We start from the raw sequence: 24,546 nt of genomic DNA, 5'->3' as shown, positions 1-24,546 counted from the left end.
GGCTGGGTACTTCTCTTGATTCGGATTGTTTATATGTATGCATGGCCACACAGGTGCACTTCTCATACTCAATCGTTACTAAGCCTGTTAACCCTTTTACTACCGATACCTCTAGTCCTGCACTACACATCATTACGCACGCTCTCTTTCCTTCATGCTTTTATACTGTTCAGCTCATGTTACTATGTCTGCACTTTTTTATGGAGGTTCATTTCCTTATCCAAACGTATTTTCAGTTGCTCGCTATATCGTTCTTGGAGTTACTCGTTGTATGCTACAGTTGGTCAATTACATTGGTTGTTAGAGTACTTTCAAATTATACTTAACTCCAATTAATTCATGTACACACAATTTGTGGATAACAATCGGCATACAAGCTACATTTACTAGTTTACTCTGTTGGTCTCCTACCGCTTCTGCTGGTCGACTGTTCCATGTATCAACTGGCCCTGCTTGAGGAATTTCTGTTGCTAGAGTCAGATAAGGGTTGCCAGTTAACCACTTTTTTCATTAACCTTTTGTTCACTATTAGTGCGAGTTATTTAGGCTGGTCACATGATTTGTATGTATGTGTATATAATTTGTTGCTTTGGTCGCCTCCAAAGCAGTTAGACGGGACAGCCACCTCATGTTCTGTTATTTCCTCTGTCACTGTTATTGCTAATTGAGGAACTGTCTGTTGCCCTCGGACGCTTCTGCTGGCAGGCTGCTCCATGTATCAACCGGTCCTCGAATTTTCTTCACGTTTCTTTACACTATCCAGCTTGGCCATGGGATAGGTCTGGTTTGTTCTTATGTATTCTCTGTGCTGGTTCTTGTATGTGCAGGTTACATTTGTTGTGTATTTCTGGTAGTAGGGCTGGCCCCCCGAAACGCAATATTTGTTGCGTTTTTGGTCTTCAAGTACTTTCTGTTACACGTCTTCTTAACTAGTTGTCTAGTCATGTACGGTTATTTCCTTTTGTTGCTAATTCAGATTCTCATTGTTGGCTTCTACTGCTTCTGCTGGGAGGCGGTTCCAGGTATCAACCGTCCCGCTCGGATTTTTTTTTCACGTTACTGTACACGATTACAGCTTGGCCGTGTGATAAGTCATGTAGGTTGTTTTTCACTGTGCGGCGTGTTATTTAGGATAAGTGTCCAGGTCAAGTGGTTTGTTATTGGTCTTCCAGTACTTTCTGCTATAGGTCTTCTCTACCTAGTCGCCGCTTAAGCAGTTCCCGAGCGGACTGCCACCTTAGGTACTGCTATTTGCCTCTTGTTGCTAATTCATGGTTGTCTTCTGCTGGGAGGTGGTTCCACGTATCAACCGTCCCGCTCAATTTTTTCTTCACGTTGCTTTACACGATTACAGCTTGGCCGTGTGATAAGTCGTGTAGGTTTTTTATGTTTTCACTGTGCTGCGTGTTATTTTGGATAAGTGTCCAGCTCACGTTATTATTGAGGTACTCTGTTTTATCTCACTGTCTGGTTTCTCATTCCCATAATTAGATTACCGGCAGGTCGGTTCCCGTCATTACAACCGGGCCCCTCTTCCAATAATTGGGAGAAACAGATGTGTTCCATGGGGTTGCTAACCTTAGTGTCAGGTTTAGTGAGTCAGATAGGAGGCAATATTCTCGAGACCTCGTTACGTCCCTGCTTAGACGGCCTCCTTGAACTAGGCAGTTGGCCCCACCCGAGGCAATCTCCCCTCCTCGCTTGGAGGTTACGCCCCACGAGCTAGTTTTCGTGCCTCACTGTTAGTTAATTAGGCCTCCCTTTACGTTTCATCCCGCTCCAGCGCGGAGCTCGGTTAGATATTCAGTTAGTTCAGATTTAGGTCCGGGGTATATGTCCAAGTTCCGTTGCATAGACTTGTCATTCCTATCCGATCAAGAAGAGAGGTCCTCCATGCCCTGTTCACACGCTCCTGGGTCAGACTTTGCCGCCTCACATTCCCTCCGTGATCAGTCTGTTGCTAAATCGACGGCTGTATTAACAAGGTGATACATTCCTTTCTCTGCCTCGGCCAGCATAGCAGAATTTTTCTACCCACCGTTTGCTAGTCCCCTGTCTCCTCCTTATAGATCCAGCCAGCCACAATCTAGTTTTGTGGACAGGGTGCAATGAGGGACATGCTCACCTCACTAGTGGGTGGCATAGGTCTCCTTAATTCACGAGAGTTTAGCCAATTTTGGAAGCCCATCTTGCACCGGCAGGCCTGCCCCCTTCCTCTCCTTTTCATCCCTCCCCGTAATTCCAGATTAGGGTTTAGCATGTGGTTCCTTTACAGGTATTATGGCTGTACCTCCAGAAGCTCCCTGCCCCTTATTTCCCATACGAGCTTCAGCATAGTTTCCCTCATTCCGGCTGATGAGTTTTCCTTTAAATGCGCCTCTGTGGGTATTCAAGCCAGAGTCAATGTGGGGGGGGGTAAGATCATGGTTGTCGCTCCATGTCCGTGAATCTGTTACATGGTTGCTTCTCAGGCTCCACGTCTGTGAGTCCGTTACATGGCTGCTTCTCAGGATCCACGTCCGTGAGTCTGTTACGTGTCTGCTTCTCCGCGTCCGTGAGTCTGTTACGTGTCTGCTTCTCCGCGTCCGTGAGTCTGTTACGTGTCTGCTTCTCCGCGTCCGTGAGTCTGTTACGTGTCTGCTTCTCTGCGTCCGTGAGTCTGTTACGTGTCTGCTTCTCCGCGTCCGTGAGTCTGTTACGTGTCTGCTTCTCCGCGTCCGTGAGTCTGTTACGTGTCTGCTTCTCCGCGTCCGTGAGTCTGTTACGTGTCTGATTCTCCGCGTCCGTGAGTCTGTTACGTGTCTGCTTCTCCGCGTCCGTGAGTCTGTTACGTGTCTGCTTCTCCGCGTCCGTGAGTCTGTTACGTGTCTGCTTCTCCGCGTCCGTGAGTCTGTTACGTGTCTGCTTCTCCGCGTCCGTGAGTCTGTTACGTGTCTGCTTCTCCGCGTCCGTGAGTCTGTTACGTGTCTGCTTCTCCGCGTCCGTGAGTCTGTTACGTGTCTGATTCTCCGCGTCCGTGAGTCTGTTACGTGTCTGATTCTCCGCGTCCGTGAGTCTGTTACGTGTCTGATTCTCCGCGTCCGTGAGTCTGTTACGTGTCTGATTCTCCGCGTCCGTGAGTCTGTTACGTGTCTGATTCTCCGCGTCCGTGAGTCCGTTACGTGTCTGCTTCTTCGCGTCCGTGAGTCCGTTACGTGTCTGCTTCTTCGCGTCCGTGAGTCCGTTACGTGTCTGCTTCTCCAAGTCCGTTACGTGTCTGCTTCTCAGGCTCCGCGTCCGTGAGTCCGTTACGTGTCTGCTTTTCAGGCTCCGCATCCATGTGTCCGTTACATGTCTGCTTCTCAGGCTCTAGCTCCAGTGAGTGGGACGTTTAGAGAGAGGATTCAGTGTGAGCCTTCTGGTCTCGCTCAGCGACTGTCATCATCCACTCATATTCACACATTGACGATTATACGCAAACTGTCCCTCAGAGCTGACAATTTGACCGTATCCGCTATTAGTTCACGGTGAGCACAGTTAAGCCTTTTTAGTGATGAAGCTTTTCCTAACAGAAGTCTAAGATCAATATTGTAGTTCTAAAGAACCTCTCTGGTTTCTTCTCACCCGGATATAACGTATTAGAGGTCTGCAAGGTCAAGCCAGTGAAGTCCCCCAGTAATTTACCAATGGATGGCGAGTAAGAGCTTTGCTAATGTTAATGGACATCCTGTTTAGTCCTGGTACATGTATAGTGCTTAAGCTTCCATGTAATTTTTTCGGATGCAGGCAGCTTGGTGAGCTGGCTACTGTACTTAATTCAGCTTCGGTTCTTCTGATCATTATGAGCTGTCACTCGGTCATACGAAACGAATCAATCCGGTCCGAGTACACTGTTTCTTCCTACCAATGTTCCCGGGTAACCAGTTGCAGTCCTTATTTTACTGGGACGGTAAGTCAGCCTTTGTTGGTTCATGCGACCGAGGGTACTGGCCATTACACTTTATTCTTCGTCATCTCTGAAGTCTCGGACTTGTGTTCTGTTGCTCATAATTTTGTTCTGTCCCTCGGTCAAACGAAAACGAATCGGTCCGGCCAAGTACACGAATTACGTTTTTTCTTACCGACTCAGTTTGGTGCCCAGTTGCAGTCCTGGGAGCCTTGTTGTTTTTTTGACTGGGAAACCGAAAGCCTGTCTTCTTTTGCCCTTCCCCAGGGAGCTGCTGTCGTCAGTCATGTTTATCAGGTATGTTAGGTTATTACGTACCAGGATTGGCCTTAACCCGCTCGCATAATCGGGGCAGCGTCTAAGAATAAGTTCCAGCCCAGGTGATTAAAAGCTAGGCAGATGGAACTCCTCGTGTTTCCTTCTTTATATCTCACAACCAATCTCCGGAATGCGTAATGCCTTCACGTCACTCACTTAATAAGCTTGGTCATTCATATTGTCATGTTTATGGTACTACTAACTTTGTGTCTTCTTCTTTTTGCCCTCTATAGGCCTACTTGGTACGTCGGTCATGGCACACTTCAGACCGAATGGACCCTCTCTGGGTCTTTGGTTCTCCGTTCCACTAATCCTATTCGTTTGCCCCTCACACAAATGTGAAGGCTGATGTATATTAGCCTGTAGTTGTGGGAGGGGCTATGGTTATGCATACTTCCTGATTTCTTCTATTTTTACATATTTGTTACACTTAAATGTTTCAGATCATCAAACTAATAATTTTAATATTAGACATAGATAACAACAAAATACAGTTTGGACTCCAGCAAACCATGATGACAGCCATTATTGTAAGCATAATTATCATATAAAATCTGAAAAACGTTGACACTATTAATTATTGTAGGACCACACACACAATGTTAATATAAAGAGATACCCTATATTTTATCTCTGATCCTAAATTCTTGCAGATCACAGACAAAACAAGAATATACCACAACAATATTTAATCAAGATGTAAATTCTTGTAAAACCATAATTCCATAAAATATCTATATGATCTTTGCAGTAGAACCAGGTCCGCCTATGTCGCTCACCCTGTATATCAGAGCGGGCCACCAACTCCTCCAGAGTGTGCACTCTCTCCACCCTTAGTATCCACTCCCTAAACGAGGGTGGGGTGACAGAAGCCCAATGCAAGGGAATCAAGGCTTTAGCCTCGTCTAGTAAGTGTCTGAGCACAGACTTCTTATACACTTTTACAGGCAGGGTGGTATGATGGAGCAGGTAACTGGCAGGTTCAAAAGGAGGCGGAGAGTCAGAGAAATGCGGGAGGATGGCTTGGATAGCTTTCCAAAAAGGAACAATAAGGGGGCATTCCCACCATATATGAAGAATCGACCCCACCGACAATCCACACCTCCAACACAACTCCGAATGGTCAGGGAACATGCTATGCGCCGCAGTGAATGACACCTCGAGATCCGATTCCCACTTCCCCACATAGGCCGGTAAACCACCATCCCCCACACTCAAGAGCAGCTGATACAGCAGGGAAATCCCATGAGGGGGCAGAGCATCTTTCAAATGTAACGATTCAAAAGGCGTGGGGTCCCTGACAAGGTTGGGTTTCTGAGGAATAGACGCAATGTAAGCTTAGTTGCAAATACTGAAGAGTTTGCAGCGCAGTCGGGGTAACGCCCCCAACCAGGGTCGACAGGGAACGGAGCCGAGCACCCTGCATACAGGATCGCAACGTTGGCTTATCTCCCGGAGCCGACATCAGAAATGAGCCCCCCGGTCATACCCGGGGGAAAGTCGGTTATACCGCAACGGCGTCAGCGGCGAGGGATAGGTGAGGAGTCTGGATCCACGGGAAACAGAATGGAGAACCGCCAAAGTAGCCAAAAGAAAAAGGTGACCCCCCCCGCCTGTCTCCGAGCCACAGACGGCTCAAGCCACGAAAGCACCTGTATCGGCACAGATGCGGCTGCTGCCTCCAGAGTCACCCACAACTTATGGGCAGGGCGGTAGGTCCACTGCAGGGTACGCAACAGGTGGCAAGCAAAATAATAATTGCATATGCAAGGAAGGCCCAAGCCCCCCGCGGCTTTAGGTTTCTGCAACAAGGCCAGAGCCAGCCTCGGCGCCCTTCCCGCCCAGATAAAGGAGAGGAACATCGCCCTTAATGAGGAAAAGAAAGCACGCGGAAAAGCTACCGGTAAGGCTTGGAGCAAATACAGCACCCTGGGGAGAACGCTCATTTTATTCACCCTGCCCACCCACGAGACAAACAGGAAACCCCAAGACCGAAGATCTGTCCTTATTGCGTCAAGGAGAGGGGGGAAATTAAATTTATATAAGAGGGATACATTGTCCGTCAGCCAGACGCCTAAATGCCGTAGTTTACTCTCACACCACCTGAATGGGAAGGAGGAGGCCAACGCATCTACATCGGTCGCAGGAAGGGAGACGTTCAAAATCTCAGACTTCGACAAGTTGATTTTCAAATTAGAAAGACAACCGTATCTCTTAAATTCGGCCAGCAGCACAGGTAGGGACACACGCGGGTTCATGAGCGTGAATAACATATCATCCGCAAAAGCCACCGTTTTATGGTGCACGCCTCCACCTACCACACCTGTAATGTCTGGATTAACCCGAATGGCCTCCAGAAAGGGCTCCAGAGAAAGGACAAAGAGCATAGGGGACAATGGGCAACCCTGCCTAGTGCCATTAGAAATAGGGAACTGGCCTGAGAGGCCTCCATTAATACGTATCCTAGCCGACGGGCAAGTATAGAGAGCGGACACCCAGCCCAGCATATGCGGGCCGAGTCCCAACGCCCCCAGCACCTCAAGCATAAAAGTCCAATCAAGCCGATCAAAGGCCTTCTCGGCATCAGTTGATAGTAAGATAGCCTTGGTACCCGACCGCTTGATTAAGTGTATCAAGTTCACCGCCCTCAGGGTCCCATCCCTACATTCACTACCAGGCACAAACCCCGACTGGTCAGGATGTATCAAGCCAGGAAGAAACCACCCAACACGCATAGCAAGAACTTTGGAAAACAGCTTTAGGTCCACATTCAGAAGGGAAATAGGCCTATAATTCCCACAATGCTCCGGATTCCGACCCTCTTTCGGAATCACAGAGATCGTAGCGGCCAAAGTTTGGGTCTGGAAGCTCGCACCATCCAGGATGGAGTTAAACATAGCTATCAAATGTGGGCCAAGAACATAAAAAAAACCCTTATAGTAACTTAAAGACAGTCCATCTGGGCCCGGGCATTTCCCTGGTTTAGAGGATTTAAGCGCATAAGCCAATTCCTCTCTGGAGATCGGAGCCTCCAGTTGCTCAGAGTCGGCCGGGGACAAACTGCGCGGCAAATATTGCGATAAATATTGGCGAATGGCCAATCTGTGGCTCTCAAGCGCCTCAGGGGCGTCATGTGTAGGGGAACGATTATAAAGGGTGGAATAGAAAGTAGCAAATTCCTCGGCTATAGCCGACGGGAGGTATCTCATGTGGCCACCCAAGGAACGAATTCTGGGTATGTAGGACAGTTGCTTCTTCCGACGCAAGGCGCGGGCCAAGTATTTCCCTGGCTTATCCCCATGCTCATAAAAGATGGTCTTGAGCCTAACCTAATGCCACTGAGACTGACTATGAAGAATATTGGCGAGATCCGCCCGAAGTACGAGTAAACGTTTAAAGTCGCTATCACGCAAAGTATCTTTATGAACTCTCTAAAGTCTGCTATCTGCCCAGAAAGATCACTAAGCTTCTGAGCATAGGCCCTCTTCCTCTCAGCCCCCATGTGGACAAACCGGCCACGAATCACACACTTATGGGCCTCCCAAATTGTAGGAAGGGGCACATCAGGGGTAACGTTGGTCAGAAAATAGTTGTGGAGAGCCGTGGCTGTCGAGTCCCGCACCTCCACATCAGACAGCAAGGACTCATTCAACCACCACGAAGTCTGAGTGGGACGAGTCAACAGGGATGCAAGCGTCATCGTCAGAGGGGCATGATCCGACCATGTAATGGAGCCATAGCTGGCCTCCTTCAAAAGGGACAAATGGTAATGGGTGAGAAAAAGGCAATCGATACGGGAGTATCGGTTATGCGGGATGGAATAAAAACTAAAGTCTTTGTCCGTCGGGTGGAGGGCCCTCCAACAATCAACCAACTGGTCAGCAGTGAGTAAGGCATGAATTCTCCGCAAAACCCTGGAGGGGGTCTGGGACGCACCCGTGGAAGAGTCCAGCTTGGGGTGAAGAGCCACATTGAGGTCGCCCCCAAAAAGCAACAAACCTTCCTGAAAGTTACGGAGTTCCCGCAACGTCTTAGAGAGCCACGTATGCTGTTTCACATTAGGGACGTAAACGTTGGCGAAGGTATAGGCCTTACCGGCCACCCGTCCCTTGACAAAAATAAATCTACCGTCCGGATGAGCCAGGTGCACAGCGTCAGTAAGCGGAAAGTGCCTCGAAAACAAGATCGCCACCCCCTTCGATTTAGACTGGGGGGTATTGCTGAGGAAAGCAACAGGGTAATCCCGGGATATCAAACTAGGGTGGGACGAGCCCCGAAAATGTGTTTCTTGCACAAAGGCCACCGAGATATGCTGACGCTTCAAGTCACGAAGTGGAGACGACCGTTTCTCCGGCACATTAAGGCCCTTAACATTGAGTGACAGTACAGTAAGATCAGCAGGCCTATAAGACATGACGCTGTCCACAAAGAAAAGGGGGGGAGATAAACACTAAGATAGGGAGACGAGGACAAGGGAAGGGAGTGGGTACAAACCGACCTACAACCGTACAGACAAACAAACAAACAAACAGGGAGGGAGAGATGAAAGAAAGAAAAACAAAACCCTCCTCTCCAAAAAAAAAAAAAAAAAAAAAAAAAAGGGGAAAAAAATACCAAATGTGTCAGCTGGAAAAGAAAACACTGGAAGGTCCAGAAACAACAGGACCACAGCGTACTACCAGCACGGCACGACGCCTATGGTCAGAGGCAGAGTAATGGCCGAAAAAGAATCCGGACAAAACAAAACAAAAACTGTGAAAGGAACAACCAACATGAGACCACTCTCCGGTCCCCGGTATGAAAGGTAGCTCGTCGTAGCAACAGCACAACTCCCTCTCCCCCCGCGGCCACAGCAGAGAGGGGGCGCCCAGGATAAAGACAGCACCTCAAGTATAAATGCACAAAGGTAAGTGTTGCCCTTACTTAGAGAGAAGTGAGCAGTCGCAGCACGGTGCACTCCCATATAGATGGCAAATCAGAGGGCAAGTGGCAAAACCGACATAGCAGCGCAAAGAAGAATAAAAAGGAAAACATAAACCCCCCCAACCCAACCCCCTCCCAAAAGTGCCGAACCCCCCAACCAACAGGAGACCACTCTCATATGGAAGTGTAAGTGCTGCCTGCAATTAGAGAGAAATGAGCAGTCGCGGCACGCTGCACTCCCCCATAGACGGCAAATCAGAGGGCAAGTGGCAGTACCGATATTTCAGCGCAAAGAAAAATAAAAACATAAACCCCCCCAACCCAACCCCCTCCCAAAAGTGACGAAGCCCCCAACCAACATGAGACCACTCTCATATGTAAGCGTAAGTGCTGCCCGTAATTAGAGAGAAGTGAGCAGTCGCGGCACGCTGCACTCCCCCATAGATGGCAAACCAGAGGGCAAGTGGCAGTACCGATATGTAAGCGCATAGAAAAACAAAAACAAAAACAAAAAAAAAATATATATATATAAATAAATAAAAAGGGAAAACATATCCGCACAGGCAATCTCCCGTGACGGGCAGTACGGCCCGGCGTCTGCTCCTCCCGATGCGAAGATCTTCTAGCGCCAGCCACACGATCCGCCGGGATGGCGGGCAAGTTCCAATCTGGAATCTGAAGTGCAGGTAGGTGAAGGTCCCGGAGGAACGCAGACAACTCCCGATGAAAGCGGAGCGAGAAAATAGAGCCTCCTGAGCGCACATTAAGGCTAAAGGGGTAGCCCCAATAGTACTGAATGCCACGGCTCCGGAGTTCGGCTGTAAGGGGTCGCAGCACTCTCCGAGTCTGGAGGGTGATATCGGACAGATCCTGGAAGAGGGTCCAGGAGCCCACCCTCCTTCAGCCGGAAGTCGGCCATGCAACAGATAACATCCCTCGGAGGTGCTGTCGAGGGACCCCTAGGTCTCAGAGCCCTGTGAGCCCGATCCAAAGAGATCACAGCCTCAGGAGGCCTCCCCAAGAGGCTGTTGAACAAGCGGACCACAAGACCCCTAACATCTTCAGGGGTGCCAGAAGTGTCCTCCGGAAGGTCCCGGTTCCGTATGTTGTGTCGACGGCCCCTATTATCGAGGTCCTCCAAACGCCTCCTACAGTCAGCCAGATAATAAGCATGATGAGCGGAGAATAGCTCCAGGGCAGATGTCCTCTGGGCCTGTTGCGCAGATTCCGTCTCCTGGAGCGTAAGGCGACGGGCCACACCATCCAGGTCGGCCCGAAGGCCCGCCACGGCATCGGTTACAGTCTGTTTAAGCTCCGAGAGCAGCGTGCTAAAGTCCGCGGAACAGGTAGGCATACCCGGCACACCGGACACTGCATCCTCGCGCCTGTCTCCGGAATCGCGGGAACTCGAGGGCGAAGCCGCCTCGTGGTCTTCACGCGCCTGCGAGTCCCGCGCCGCTGGGGTACGAAAATACTCCCTAAGGGACGCCACTGACGACATGGCACCCTCCCCAGGCACCGACGGGGTGGAGGACTGCCGTCTATTTCGCACCATGGTTGCTATTGATGGCTAATAAGTGCTAATATCACCGGGGGACCTACGGAGCTCAGGTCTCAAGCAGCCATCTTCTCCAACGGCCGGCCACGCCTCTGGCTTATGGATTTAACACACACAAGAATGCATCGAATGAAATATTGCATGACCATACCATATTCATCAGAATATCACCTCAGAAAACAGCATGTGTTAACAATATTCAATATTTTCACAATGCCACCAGACCAGTTTTTTTTTTCAATCCACAACAATAAAACAACTATGTCTCACTCTACTAGTTGATTGCAATGTTACTCAAATGTACCTGCAATTTAGCAACTTATTATTAGTGAAATTTTTAATAGAAACAAAAGTCAGTAAGAATATAAACAGAGCAAGAATTCAGTGCATATTCAGTGAATACGATTAAAAAACAGAAATATTGGGGGTTCTGTCATGCCATATATTGCTTGGCCACCACTTCGTCAAAGTACCTCTATTTTGGCGAGTCCTATCTAATTTTACATGGCTATATTGCTTACAAAGGAGCTGAATCAGTGGCGATACTGAATCAGTGGCGATACTGAATCAGATGACGATACTACATTTTAAACCATATCGCATATGTCCCATGCCTAGCCTTTACTATCACACACACGCATATCAAACTACATCTTAACATACATCTGTTAAGATTGACAGATCCCATTGTGTCCTCAAGATGACTCAAACCCAGCATAGAAGACCATCGCGCTAAATTCCATATCATGGGGGAGTTACCACTTATGGTCATTGAGGCTGAAACTGAATGAATTTATGACAGGGCTCTTGTATGTACAAGGTGTCTGTCAGTCTGAGTGGCTTAAGAGGCTGAGCTGTTGGTTGTAAAACACATCTGGCTAGGTTAACCCTTCCAATGCCAAACCCCTGTGTTAGCCCAACTCTTGCTCTGCATGATCTTTCCCTGGACCTGAATGATCTGTCCAACTGCTCTTCCATCTCTCTACTTCCTCTTGAAAGCTTCTTGAAAGATTGTCTACACCAAACTAACTTGGTTTCTTGACTCCAACTCCTTACACGACCTTCTTCAATCTGGATTTCATTCTTGACATTCCACTGACACGACTCGTATTAAAGTTACTAATGACCTACTCACTGCCAAGAGCCACTACTCAATGCTTATCCTACTTGACCTTTCTGCTGCTTTTGACACTGTGGACCACCCTCTTTTCATGATCTTGGTCTCTGTGACACTGCTTCCCATCTTACTTTTCAGTGTACCCAGTAACAGTTCTACTCCCTTTCATTCAGGTACCCCAAAGCTCAGTTCTGGGACCCCTTCTCTTCTCTCTTATTCTTTGGCTTTCAATACCACCAGTATGCTGATGATACCTAGATCTACCTATACTCTTCTAATCTCTCTCCCTCTGACATTTACTGGCTTGCCTGTGTATCTAATTGGATTTTTGCATGTTTCCTAAAACTTAATCTCCCAAAAATTGAACTCCTCTCATTCCTTCATTTTAATGCTCTCATTCCCTCATCAGTTTCTTTAATGTTAATAGTGCAATCATCTCTCCATCCCCTCAAGCTCGCTGTCTTGGTGTCATCCTTGACCATGACCTATCGTTCACTCCCCACATTCAGTCTCAAAAAACTGCTGCCTTCATCTTAAAAACATTGCCCATGTTCATCCCTTCCTCACGCACGATGCCACTAAGGATCTTGTCCATTCCCTTGTTATCTCCTGCCTCGATTTTTGTAACTTTCTCTTAGCTGGACTCCCTCATATCTGTCTCATCCCTCTACAATTCACAGGAATGCTGCTGCCAGACATATATTCCTCTTCCATTGCTTTACTAATACCTCTCCCCTCTATCATTCTCTTCACTTCATGATTCATTTCAAAATCTTGACTCTTACATTTAAAGCTTTTCATAGAAGTTCCCCTACTAACATCCCCTCACTCATTTCTAAATACACTCCTAACTGGTCTCTCTCCACCCATTCAGTTATCTTTGTTTGTTTTCGCCTCTGGTTTCTAGTTTGCATGTTTCCTAGACTTCTCAAGGACTGCTCCTGTCCTCTGGAATGCCCTCCCCTGACCTATCTGTCTTTCCTCCTTCCTTCAGTCCTTCAAGAAATCCCTTAAGACACATTTTTATAGATGCTTATGGACTTATTCCTTAAGACTGTTCCTCCCATTTTCCTTCAGCTTACCTTGCCTAGTCCCTTTCCTCCAATACTTATATTAGTGTGGCTGGTCCATCCCTTACAACGGCACTTTTAACGCTTCTATAATACACCCTAACTCCCTCTAGATTGTAAACTCATTTGAGCAGGGCCCTCCTCAACTGTTGTTTCTGTATGCCATCTTGTTATGCTATATACTAATTTTGTCCTATCTACCCTTTGTACAGTGCTGCGGAATCTGATGAGGCTATATAAAAAAATATTATTAATAATAATAATGATAAGCTATTTGTCCTCATTAAATGTTCCCATAACTTGTGTAGCCGGGCCATACATTTTATTTACATAGTAGTATGTAACATAACAAATTGGACAACAGGTGAGGAGGGCCCTGCTCAAACGAGCTTACAGTCTTCATTGGCTGAGTTATTCCTAATAGCGTTAAAAAGAGGTTCCATCCCAAGGGTGAATAAGATAGGGGACAAGGGGCATCCATGGTGAGCATGAGAAAGTAAATCAGTAACCCTAATTGTGTTGTCACATGCCTCCTGTCCCAGGACAAGCCCACCTGGTCAAGGTGTACCAGTGATGGGATTAAGGGCGTGTGGCTTGGATTTTTGCTAACATTTTAACATCTGTATTAAGAAGAGAAATAGGGCTGTAGCTTCCACATTGGTCTTTGTTTTAGCCGGGACAGACCATCCACTTCACCTATGACATATAGAGCATCATTAGCACACAGCATGTCTTTCTTACACTGATGGCTACGGAGATTTTTGTGGGACAGTACCACTGTAGCAGGTATAGGCACACGGGGTTGACAGGATGGGCAGAACTTAGTCAGCAGATCTACTCCGTACTGAGGTTATGGATGAGGAGCACACATGAGCTCACATTTTGGCAGCTCTTAGGAAGATGCTGGTACAGTGAATTGGACCACAGGCAGGCACGGCAGTTGAAATGAAACTGGTGGTATCTGATGTGGTAGCAAACATGGTGAAAGCAGTTAGAGATGGAGACTTTATAGGTTTGCGTAGGACAGCACAATACTGTCTAAACTGATTGAAAAGGGAATTAAGATTGCTGGGGCACTTTAACTGCAGCATGAAGGCAAGTCAGTAGCTGGGGGAGGAACAGTAGAAGGCAGATCCACCCCAGCACCTAAATTTCAGGATATAGTCACCTGCTGGAACACCACAGACATGATGTGGGTCCCAGAGCAGCAGCTGCCTCTTCATTCCATGTCTTCTAAGCAGAGAATTGGGTTGTCCAGCCCATTGGGCAGAGGGGGATGGGATTAACTGGGGCAGTTGAAGCTGTTAAGTGATGTGACTAAAAATGTAAGTTTTAATAACCAAAGAACCAAAGGGAGGTGAGTCCTGTACCAAATGGCTGGATGTGTCTATCTGCTAGAGCCTGCCCTGCCTCTGCAGCTTAATCTCCTTCATTATTCAGGATATCAATTCTCCTTATTATCTTCTATATTTGGAGGGATTTAGTCTTGTGGCTGTTTGTGTCTGTCTGCTGGTGCCTTCCCTGTGCCCTGTCATTGCAGAAGCTCAGTCTCCTTCCTTAATCTGAGGGATCAATCCTTTCTTTTAATATTTTTTTGGTGGAAATGTAGTCCTTTACAATCTGGCTGTGTCCGTCTGCCAGAGTTTGCACTGTGTCATGCCCTGCCTCTGCTGCTGTAGCACAGTCTCCTTCCTTTTTCTGGGGAAACAATACTTATTTTCTAATATTAGGGAATTTTGGTCCTGAACAATTCTGTACAATCTGGATGTTTCTGTCTTGTCCTGTACCCTGTCTCTGCTGTGGCTCTGTCTCCTTCCTTAATCTGCAATAAATTATTCGTATTTGATTGTCTGCCAATGCCTGCCCTGTACTGCCGTACTGTCTGTCAGTGTCTAAGAAAGATCCTACTTCTAATGCTGTTGCGGCTTTATCACCTTTCTTACTTTGAGGGATCAATTCATCAAAATCATGCTATGGGACAAAGTTCAGTCCCATAGCATGCTGCTGGATGTGTGTATCTGTTGTTGCAGTGCTAGTGGTCCTGCAATGCAAAATTAAGTCTGGCTATCTTTCTTAACCTTGAGATGGTGCTGCTGTAACTGAAAGCGAGTCCAGAAGGTGTCTGGGACTTCCCTCTTTGGACTCCCCCCACTCCAGATTTTGTATCTGAATGAATAAAGGCCTCTGAATTTTAACGAAATGGTTGAACAAATATGATTAATTTGCTAAGCAGAAAGAAACCCTGGAGTCATAGGCGTAAGGGGAACATGACCCTGCCAGCACTACAGGACGGTGCACATGGTATTAGGGCAGGAAAGGGTTAACTCAGCAAGGGTTAGCACGAGGTGAGAATGCACAGGGAACGTGGGGGAAGTCACAAGGAACGTGACTGTAGGGGGAAGGGGACAGGGCTATAAAGCCCCTCTAAGCACACGTGCAAGGGGCAATTACTGAACACCACAGGAGCAGTTTCCCGCCCGCCCTCCCTCTTTTTGTCTTTTGCTTTGTGTTTTTGTGTTGGCTTTGTGTGTTTTTTCTTTCCCCCTTTCCCTCTTTCTTTTTGCAGGATCCGTTTTCTTTGCTGTGGCGGAGGAGTTCCCTGGAGAAGTTTGAATGATAATGGGAGTGGCAAGTTGATGGTTTTGGTTAGAGGTTAGAGTTAATGCCCTCCCTGTACAGGATTAAACAAAGCGTTAAGGTGGAGCTCCCCTATCCGACCCGCGGTCGCTTGGGTGATTGTGGTATCCGGCGGAAGGGGTAGTGTGAAGCCATTGTTTGGTGTTTAGGTTGGGAACCCTCAGCTGTTTGTACACAGGTGTACAGAAGACTGTATAGTATTTATACAGAAGTTATTATTAAAGTGTTTTATAATAATTTATAAGATGTTAAATAAAGTTATGTCGAGACATTTGTTAAATAAATGTCTCGGCCTTTTCTAAATCCAATCCTGCTGGTGTCTGTCTCTTATTTCGGGTTTGAGAAATGGGGAACCTCCTGGGTATGGGCAGTGCAAGGGTCATGCAATTTAAGTTAGATTTTTAGGGTATCCCTAACTAATTTCAAATAGCCCCAGTTTCATTGGGAGTTGACCGAGAGGGGAATTTAGATGTACATGATATGTCAATGCCTTGAGTCAATTTCCATTTGCTGATTCAGTTAGGTCCATCAAAACTGGTGTTTCCACCACCTACTGTTTGCTGACTCCATTAATCCTTACAGGCCCATGTTTACATTTCCCATCTCCTTCCTTTGTATCCTTCTATTAAACATCACAAATCCAGACTACTGTATCATGTAAAGATATCCCTTAAAACTAGCAAACCGAATGTTCAACCTAAAGACTCAAATAAAACCTCTGATTCTATATACATTTATAGCCAGATGATTTATGTCTGTCTTGCCATTTTGCTGAAATTGCACTTAATAATATAGTTTAGCTTCTTACCAATACTTCACAATGCTATAAAAATTACAGTTCCCATTCACTTTGCTTTAGCAGCATTTCTGATGATACCACTTCTTTGTCAGATTACTTACAACCACATTTAATAACCCTGTAGGAAGCATTAAGGACAGCTCAAGAACTGTGTGTGACTATGACACTGCTTAGGAGCTATGGCAGCTCCCAATCAACATGCTCAATGCATGTAAGCTACTCTGTTACTAGGCTTACTAAACAGAATGACTTAGACTTAGAAAATACAAAGTCTTATATGGGTATAGGTATCTCTTTGCTGGGAGTGATACAGCATTTAGCGATAATGATGTAATCCTAAATGTATTTTTGCTGCATATTATTCAAGCATTTTCTTCACATCTATATTTTCTTGGCTACATCTTGAGATTTTGTTTGTATTCCAAATTATAGCCTATTTTTACAGATTTTTCTATTATTTTTATTAAAAGAAAAACTCCTGCAAACATATTTCTTTGCCTGTTCGCTGCCTCTTTTTTATATTTGGCTAGTTATTTACAAATGTTTTTACCTACTGTAGGGCACATATGTTAGCTGTCATACTGTATAAATCCAATTTGTTACTCAATTACTTGTGAGAAAATTGCAAATAACTCTAGGATTCATGGAATTTCTATCATTTTAGAAATCTAGTTTTCTCACTTCGGGAGACGCAGCAATTCTTCCCTAATCTAGCATCCTAAGAATTTAACCTGATGACCTAATATATTGGTCAACTTTCAACATGCCTGGTATGAAGAATTAGAATGTTATTGCATCTCGAGCTGATTTGGCCACCCACGCCAAGTCAGGGATGGGTGCCACTACAAGGCTCTTTCTTTAACAATTGTATTCAAGAGTGGAGCCAGAGTTGTTATCCCAATCCCAATGTTATTACATTACTGTATTTACTTAAAGAAGTTTGGATTTTACAAAAAAACTATAAAAACATCTTCGCTGTAATTTGTTCTTTGGCTCACAAAGAAATCTATATTAGATCAAATTTGTTCACTGTAGCAAGGAAACAAAAACATTGATCATGTAGGAAGAATATTTGGCCCTGAACCTAAACCACTGTTAAATCCCAAGGAGGATTGTTAGAACTTTTCCTGCACAACAAATTTCCAGTAAAGACATTAATTGATGATAATGGATAATGTGGGCTATATTTAATTCTAGCCTAGTATCAAAAGACGGGACTGGGACTTTTTGGTTAGGTTTAATTTGGAGGTTGTTAATTAAATTGAAATGTGTTTTTTTATAGTTCTGAACAGGGAACATTGATAACCTCCGTGCTCATAGGCCATGTCAAGTCTTCCTTAGACAAATTATATCCTACAAGCATTCCTTCTTTGACATTTAAAATTAATACACAGAAGAAGCCCTGTTGCTCAGAGTATAATAAAACAACTTATATAGTAATATAATATTGTCCTTTTATGACTAAGTGAAGTTAAAGTAGCATTTCTGAATAATGTTAAATATCCACTTGTCAGAATATTTTTTAATATTGCATCTGGAAACATTGTACAGATTGGTTAAAGCGGTTCTTAAAGAAACCAAAAAGCCTTTATACATATTCTAATGGCATTTATGCATTTTTAACATTCTCCTGCTGTTTGTTCTCCCATTTATGCATGTGGCAGGTTATAGCAAATTTAATCTATTTTACTTAGTATAACTGTATTAGAAAGTCGTCAAGTAAGGAGGATTTCATAAAAGTTTTTACTTTCTTGAGTTTTTTAAAAGCTTTGCATATGAAAAGCAAATAATGTTTTAGAGTGTAACTTCATACTGTTGCTTTCAACATTTGGCCTCATTTGTTGAGAAGCCATGATTATTTAGGAAGGAAAATGGATAGCTCCTGCTTCATCACAAGCAAACAGCATCTCTTAAAAACAGGCTAATTTGTGCAGAAACAGCCCAACTAACACATAAAAAAAAATATACTATAAATGGAAATATTATTTTATCAAAATAAAGAAACCATGTGTGGTTATTTTAGAAAACAATTCATCAAATGGTAAATGGTTGTATGGATGTTCTTCATATTTATTTTAATTTTATATTACGGAGTGTGTGTAACAATGAATGTGTATGTGTGTGTGTGAATGAGTAAGTATACCTCCCTTTCACACCAGTTATATATACATTCATGCTCATGCATGTGAAATGTGACAACCCACATCACATCATGTATGTGTTGATTTCCACTTAGCTTTAATCAGGTCAAAGTGTAATTTTATATACAACGTCTCTTTGGTCCCTACAGTATTTGAGAAACAAATGTTGATAAACCTGCACATCATGGAGAGATTTTGTAAGCCAACTTGAAGTCTTATCCAGGAACATTTTGGGGCTTACATTGATGCTAATGTCTTAACTATTTGTGGGAAAAATATATTATGCAGTTTATGGTCTGCCCAGCTTTCTTGAGCTTCAAATCTACTGTTTTTAACCTTGAGTCAAAAGTTTTTGGTTATTGGTGTCCTCAAAATAATTCTAAAGCGGTATTCTTTAAAGCTGTTAAAGACTAAGTTGGGATTAATTTTACATGTTTATTTTGAATCCTATCAACTATAATCTTTTCAAAATGTCTTCTAACGGAGGCACAACATTCATATTGATCTATAGGACCCATATATAAGGATGGCTGTGGTATTCATAATGTTATATCATATTTATATATATATATATATATACCGTATTTGCTCTGAAAAATACCCCTCGTCTTCTAATCGGGGTCGTCTTCTAATCAGACCTCAAATAGAGGTCTGATTATGAGACTAAGATCCAGATCCCCTGCACTGCTGCAGGGGACCTGGATCCTCCTGTCTCCCCCCCCATTTAACACCCCCCCGCACCGGTGCGGGGAACTCTGATCTCTGACAGCCGGGGAAGGTATGCGCGACGGACGCAGACAAACCCCCGCTGCCAACTCCACCTCCTTCCGACTGCAGCGGAAGGAGACGTCAACCCGCTTCCCCGGCAATATATCAGGAAATTGGAAGCACCGGTAAGTGTGTGTGTGTGTGTTAAATGGGGGCATAGGGCATTTCTGGAATGCCTTATACCCACTATTAAATGCCCCTTAACGCCACTTTGCCTCCTGAAATGCCTTGTACCTCCCTATATGCCACTCTGGCACTTAGGTGGTTAAAAGTCATATTATGGGGCAGAGTGGCATATAGGGAGGTACAAGGCATTTCAGGAGGCAAAGTGGCGTTAAGGGGCATTTAATAGAGCACTCTGCCTCCTGAAATGCCTTATACCTCCCTATATTCCACTCTGCCCCATAATATGCCTTTTTACCCCCTAAATGCCAGAGTGGCATATAGGGGTATAAGGCATTTCTGGAGGCAGAGTGCTCTATACAATGCCTTTTAACTCCCTTAATGCCACTCTGCCTCCTGGAATGCCTTATACCTCCCTATATGCCACTCTGCCCCATAATATGCATTTTAACCCCCTAAATGCCAGAATGGGATATAGGGGTATAAGGCATTTCTGGAGGCAGAGTGGCACATAGGGGGTCAAAAGGCATACCATGGGGCACAGTGGCATATAGAGGGTTAAAAGGCATATCATGGGCCACAGTGCCATATTGGTGTGGCAAGCCTGGGGGCAGATGTGCGTAACTGGGGGACAGGTTGGAAAATACAAGGAAATAAAAACAAAAAAAATATTTTCCTCAATCATAGCTTTTATTTAAAAAAAATAGTTTACATGAATTAACATTTACTGGTAAAACTTTTTTCCTTTAGGGTCGTCTTATATTCAGGCTTTTTCTTTTTTTCCTAAGTTAATATTCAGATTTTGGGGGGTCGTCTTATAATCAGGGTCATCTTATAATCGAGCAAATACGGTGTGTGTATATATATATATATATATATATATATATATATATATTTTATATAACAAAGGGAAATAAGTACACATCATCTAGAGGTTGTTACGATCAGAAAAACTCTACTTATTTTAAAAGGTGATGATTTGAACCTTCCTATGCCATGAAGCTGGCTCAAGTCCATACTAATGGTGCAGTTCCTTAAAACCAGTTTCAGATTTTCAGATTTTGACCTTTGGCTTCTGACATATCCTGTATCGTGTACAGGATGGTTCTAATGGAGTGTTCTCCTCACCAAATGCAGAGCACCTGTAACCTCTCATAACCCATACTGCCCAATATTCCATGCCATCTTACTGCATGATTGTGAACCTTAGTTTATATATTCTTGAGAACATGATGGCCTCAAACCCTTTGTAAAAACCTAGAACTGTAAGCTAACTCAATCAACAGCCTCTTTAAATGGTGCATGATTTTAAGATTAAATAAAACCCACCATATAATAATTACTTATTGTAAAACAGAGGAAACAATAACATTGCCATAGCATTTATAATTTGTTACAAAGATCACAACGGGAGATATAACCCTACATTGCTAAGTAGTTAAATTCTGTTTTTGTGTCGTGACAAACATATATATAACACTGCATGACTGAATGCACGCCCTATGTCTTCAATGTTAAAACCATAAAATGTTACTGCTTTTTGAACAGTAGCCAGTGTAAGTTAAAGTAAATGCTTGGTAATTAAGATTCCCATTAGAGCTGACTCGTGGCTGTTTCTGCGTTTTACAATTGAACAGGATAGCCCAAAATCTTTATTTTTGTAGGCTATTTCTTGTAGGTGGTCGTGCTGCCTCCTTGATGGAGTTCCTGGGAAGCTGGCTCCGATTGCTGCACATGCCGCAGAATCACACTGTCCTTTCTGTAACTGATTTCAAATGACTAGAATGTTATGTAAGTGCGTAAAAAGAATAACCTCCTGTACTTTGCAGTTGTTTTCTGGTACCCATGAGAGTATTTTTCTGTTCTTGAAAATGAACATCTTGAGGAAAGGAACTGTAGCCTATTTTAAAAAATCAAGGAAGGAATCATAAAATCCGAGCAGTGAAAGAAAGAAGGTCTGCTTTACTTAAAAAGTTTTGACATTATGGGAATACCAATGACAGAAGTGGCAAAATGTTCTTGTTTCCTCTTACACGTTCACATTTCTTTCTACTTCTCCAAGCCCTTGTTTAGAAGCTAGTGTCATGTTATCTGTTATACATACCGAGTTACCGTTAAGAGGAGCCAAAACCCTGGGTTATTTGAGTCTTGGACATCAGGAATAGGGAGGAAATCGTGCATCATGTGTGTATGGGTCAAGGGCATCCAAATGACAAGAGCTTGTTATAGACATATCATTAAGTGCCACCATTGACTTTCACATGCCTTCTTATGGAAACGGGTGTCCTTGTAGAGACACCTTGCTTACCTCTAGTATAGGATGTGTCTATAGTGTATTTGGGGTATTATCTATTGTTTGAGGCTCCCTGAAGATCTGAATAAAGTCTTATATTGAGGTATATAAAACCTTATTCTTTGATCTGATTTATTGTGTAAATACCTTTTGTAACAAAATTCTTGCTTCCCAAAATAAATAGGGGTTATCCACAAGACAACCTAAGTTAGTGTCCAGAACAAGAAGCCACAGCAAACATTGTAGGATTTGTGACTACCTTACTGTGAATTGTTGAATCACTGATGGTACCCGATTTGATTCTCGAATTAGGGCCAGTGTAGAATTAATCTGGCTCTGATGTTTTAGAAACTGGATTCTTATTTCACTACACACTAAATATATTGAAATCAGTTTATTGAGGTTACTTTGACAGAAAATCTACCTGCAGTGAAGAAGGGAAAGTATTATAATGAAAGTATGCATTACCAAATTAGATTTTCTATTGAATATTCAGTAATAAATGTTTTATAGGCTGAAACTTATGGAATTTAATACATATTTAATGTGAAATAAAACACTGCCCAAAAAGATAAAGAAATCAATATATACACATTAAAGTGACATCTTTTTATTTTCTTCCTCTACTAATTATGTACGTTTTGTATGGCTTTTTTAAATAATCCTTTACGTTTAAATTTACTGGAATAGAACAAAGATAAGGAAAAAGAGAGCAAGTGAAGGTTATTTACATCAAGTGGAACAATCATTAGTCTTTGTATGAGGAAAGGCTTTGCCATATTTTTTGTATTTATCTGGTATATATTTATATTACATAAATATATAAAATATTTAGTCTTTGTATGAGGAAAGGCTTTGCCATATTTTTTGTATTTATCTGGTATATATTTATATTACATAAATATATAAAATATTTATATTATAAATACCAGAAAATGAGAAATGAGTATTAAAAATACAAGGAGAATCAAGACAGATGATCATTCAACTATTTTGCTTCCATGCATCATTGCTCTTGCATATTGTAATCAATTATGAAAAGCATCACCTAGTAAAAGAAAAAAAGGGGGGGGGTAAATGATAAAATTCATATATATTTACACAAACGTGGTTTCCAACTTAAAGCAATTTAGAAAAGGGAAAAGTAGAAGTGAAGTATAATTCAAATGAGCCATAGAATGTAAACATATTTATATGTATCTGTGCTGTGTGAAATTATCTCCCACTGGCATACATGAAAAAAAATAATCTTATAGCAGTTAGCTTTCACTATATCTTTATTCTCTACCCCTCTGATTAATATATTTTCCATTTTATTACATTAAATGAAAAGAGAAACTATGCATCTTCACTTTGACTAGGAACAAAAAATATTACAGTTTTTTTGGTAATTTATGCATGTTTCGTGTCCTTCTGCCCAAGATAAAATTGCTTCATTTTTTAATAAACATTTTAATATTTGAATTAACACAATAATGATACACTGGAATTGATGACATTTTTTTCTACAGAGCAAAAGTGACAGAAGGTGTGAATATATTTGGTTTAAGAGCCACTTCACATTTATGGAATATGAGAGAAAACACAGATCTTCGTGGAAAGTTGTCACCTGTTGTTATCGATTGCCAAAGGACAACCTCTGCTGCATCAAACAGGTAGATGGATTTTAACACTAATTATTCAGAAAGTTGTGTTGCTTACACATAGATATGTTTTCCGACGCTCACTCAGAATATTGTCAAACAATTCTTACACCATGATAAGAATGAAAGGAAAACACTTGGCTCAATTGTTTGATTTTCGTTAATCTTGAGGTAGACAGAGTAGGATTTGTGGGGCCCATGGCAAGAAGATTTTACAGTGCTCCCTTAGGAAGGAGAAATCGGCTCTTCCTCTATTATTCACGCTCATGGTCTCTGCCAGTCTGAAAGAAGTGCCATACTGTAAAATGACATCATTTCTTGAAGAGACCTACCTAAGGACAAGCCTGCGGGAGAAGGCTAGCGTTAGGGACAATGGCTTTGCTTGGCTACTCTTATTAGAAGAATCTGAGCTGCTAACAGAAAACATTTTTGAAAAGTATTTTGTGTGTTTTACAGTCAATCCGAGTATTTCTTGTGCTCTTTGTATGGTTTGAAAATGTATTTTGGACTGCTGTATAACTAGGCATTTCCCCCTCTGATCATAGTTGTGAGCCCTCTTCTTTTTTGTTATCTGATTACATCAGTGCAGTTCCATATGCAATTACTTTCATAAATAGGCTCTCTTATATCTATTGCCAGCAATCCAAACACTGTGAGACATTATGTCCTTTCTTTTATTTAATGCAGAGGGGTTTGCAGGTATTGATCACTGACTTTTTTTTTCTTATGAGAAACTGCTGATCCCACAGCACAACTGTATTTCCAATAATGTGTATGCTATAAGTATTAACCTATTTCAATAGACCATAGTTCTTTAGAATAACAAAACCATTAAGCACTCTATTTATAATTAGGAAACTATAAAGTCAATATTAGTAGTGATTTGGATAGTGTATACTAATTAATATCACAATGTTAATTGGGATCAATGGGTATTGGCGTTACCAAAAGCATTTAGCTGATGAGTTCTTCATGTTTCCACTAGTTACAGTAAATATCTTATATATCCAAGTGGCACTGTACAGATTAGAATAGTCTGTAAGAAATACAAGTTAACAAACACTTTTACATATACCATACTTTATCCATACAATCAATAAAGTGCCATTAGACTCAGGAGGCATAATTGATATGCCCTATACTACTGTTCTCTGAACACAGTTGAAAAGGTTTTTACCTGTAGAAAATGATCTTTAATTTGTGTGACAGATGAAAATAAAGATTAAAATGG

At 43.1% G+C, this 24,546-nt stretch overlaps 1 protein-coding gene across 1 annotated transcript in view; it reads left to right on the top strand.

The window, feature by feature from the left end:
* TMEM132D (transmembrane protein 132D) overlaps window positions 1–24,546 on the top strand; it is a 322,790-nt gene that overhangs the window by 58,579 nt on the left and 239,665 nt on the right. The window contains exon 3 of the mRNA XM_089491042.1: window positions 23,184–23,327. Coding sequence (XP_089347168.1) covers window positions 23,184–23,327 — 144 coding nt within the window. The remainder of the gene's footprint in view (window positions 1–23,183; window positions 23,328–24,546) is intronic.

Source organism: Sceloporus occidentalis, unplaced genomic scaffold (genome assembly GCF_023333645.1).
Source record: "Sceloporus occidentalis isolate IW3139 unplaced genomic scaffold, rSceOcc1.0.p SCAF_48, whole genome shotgun sequence".
Taxonomy (NCBI): domain Eukaryota; kingdom Metazoa; phylum Chordata; class Lepidosauria; order Squamata; family Phrynosomatidae; genus Sceloporus; species Sceloporus occidentalis.
This window is presented reverse-complemented; position numbering and strand designations above follow the sequence as displayed.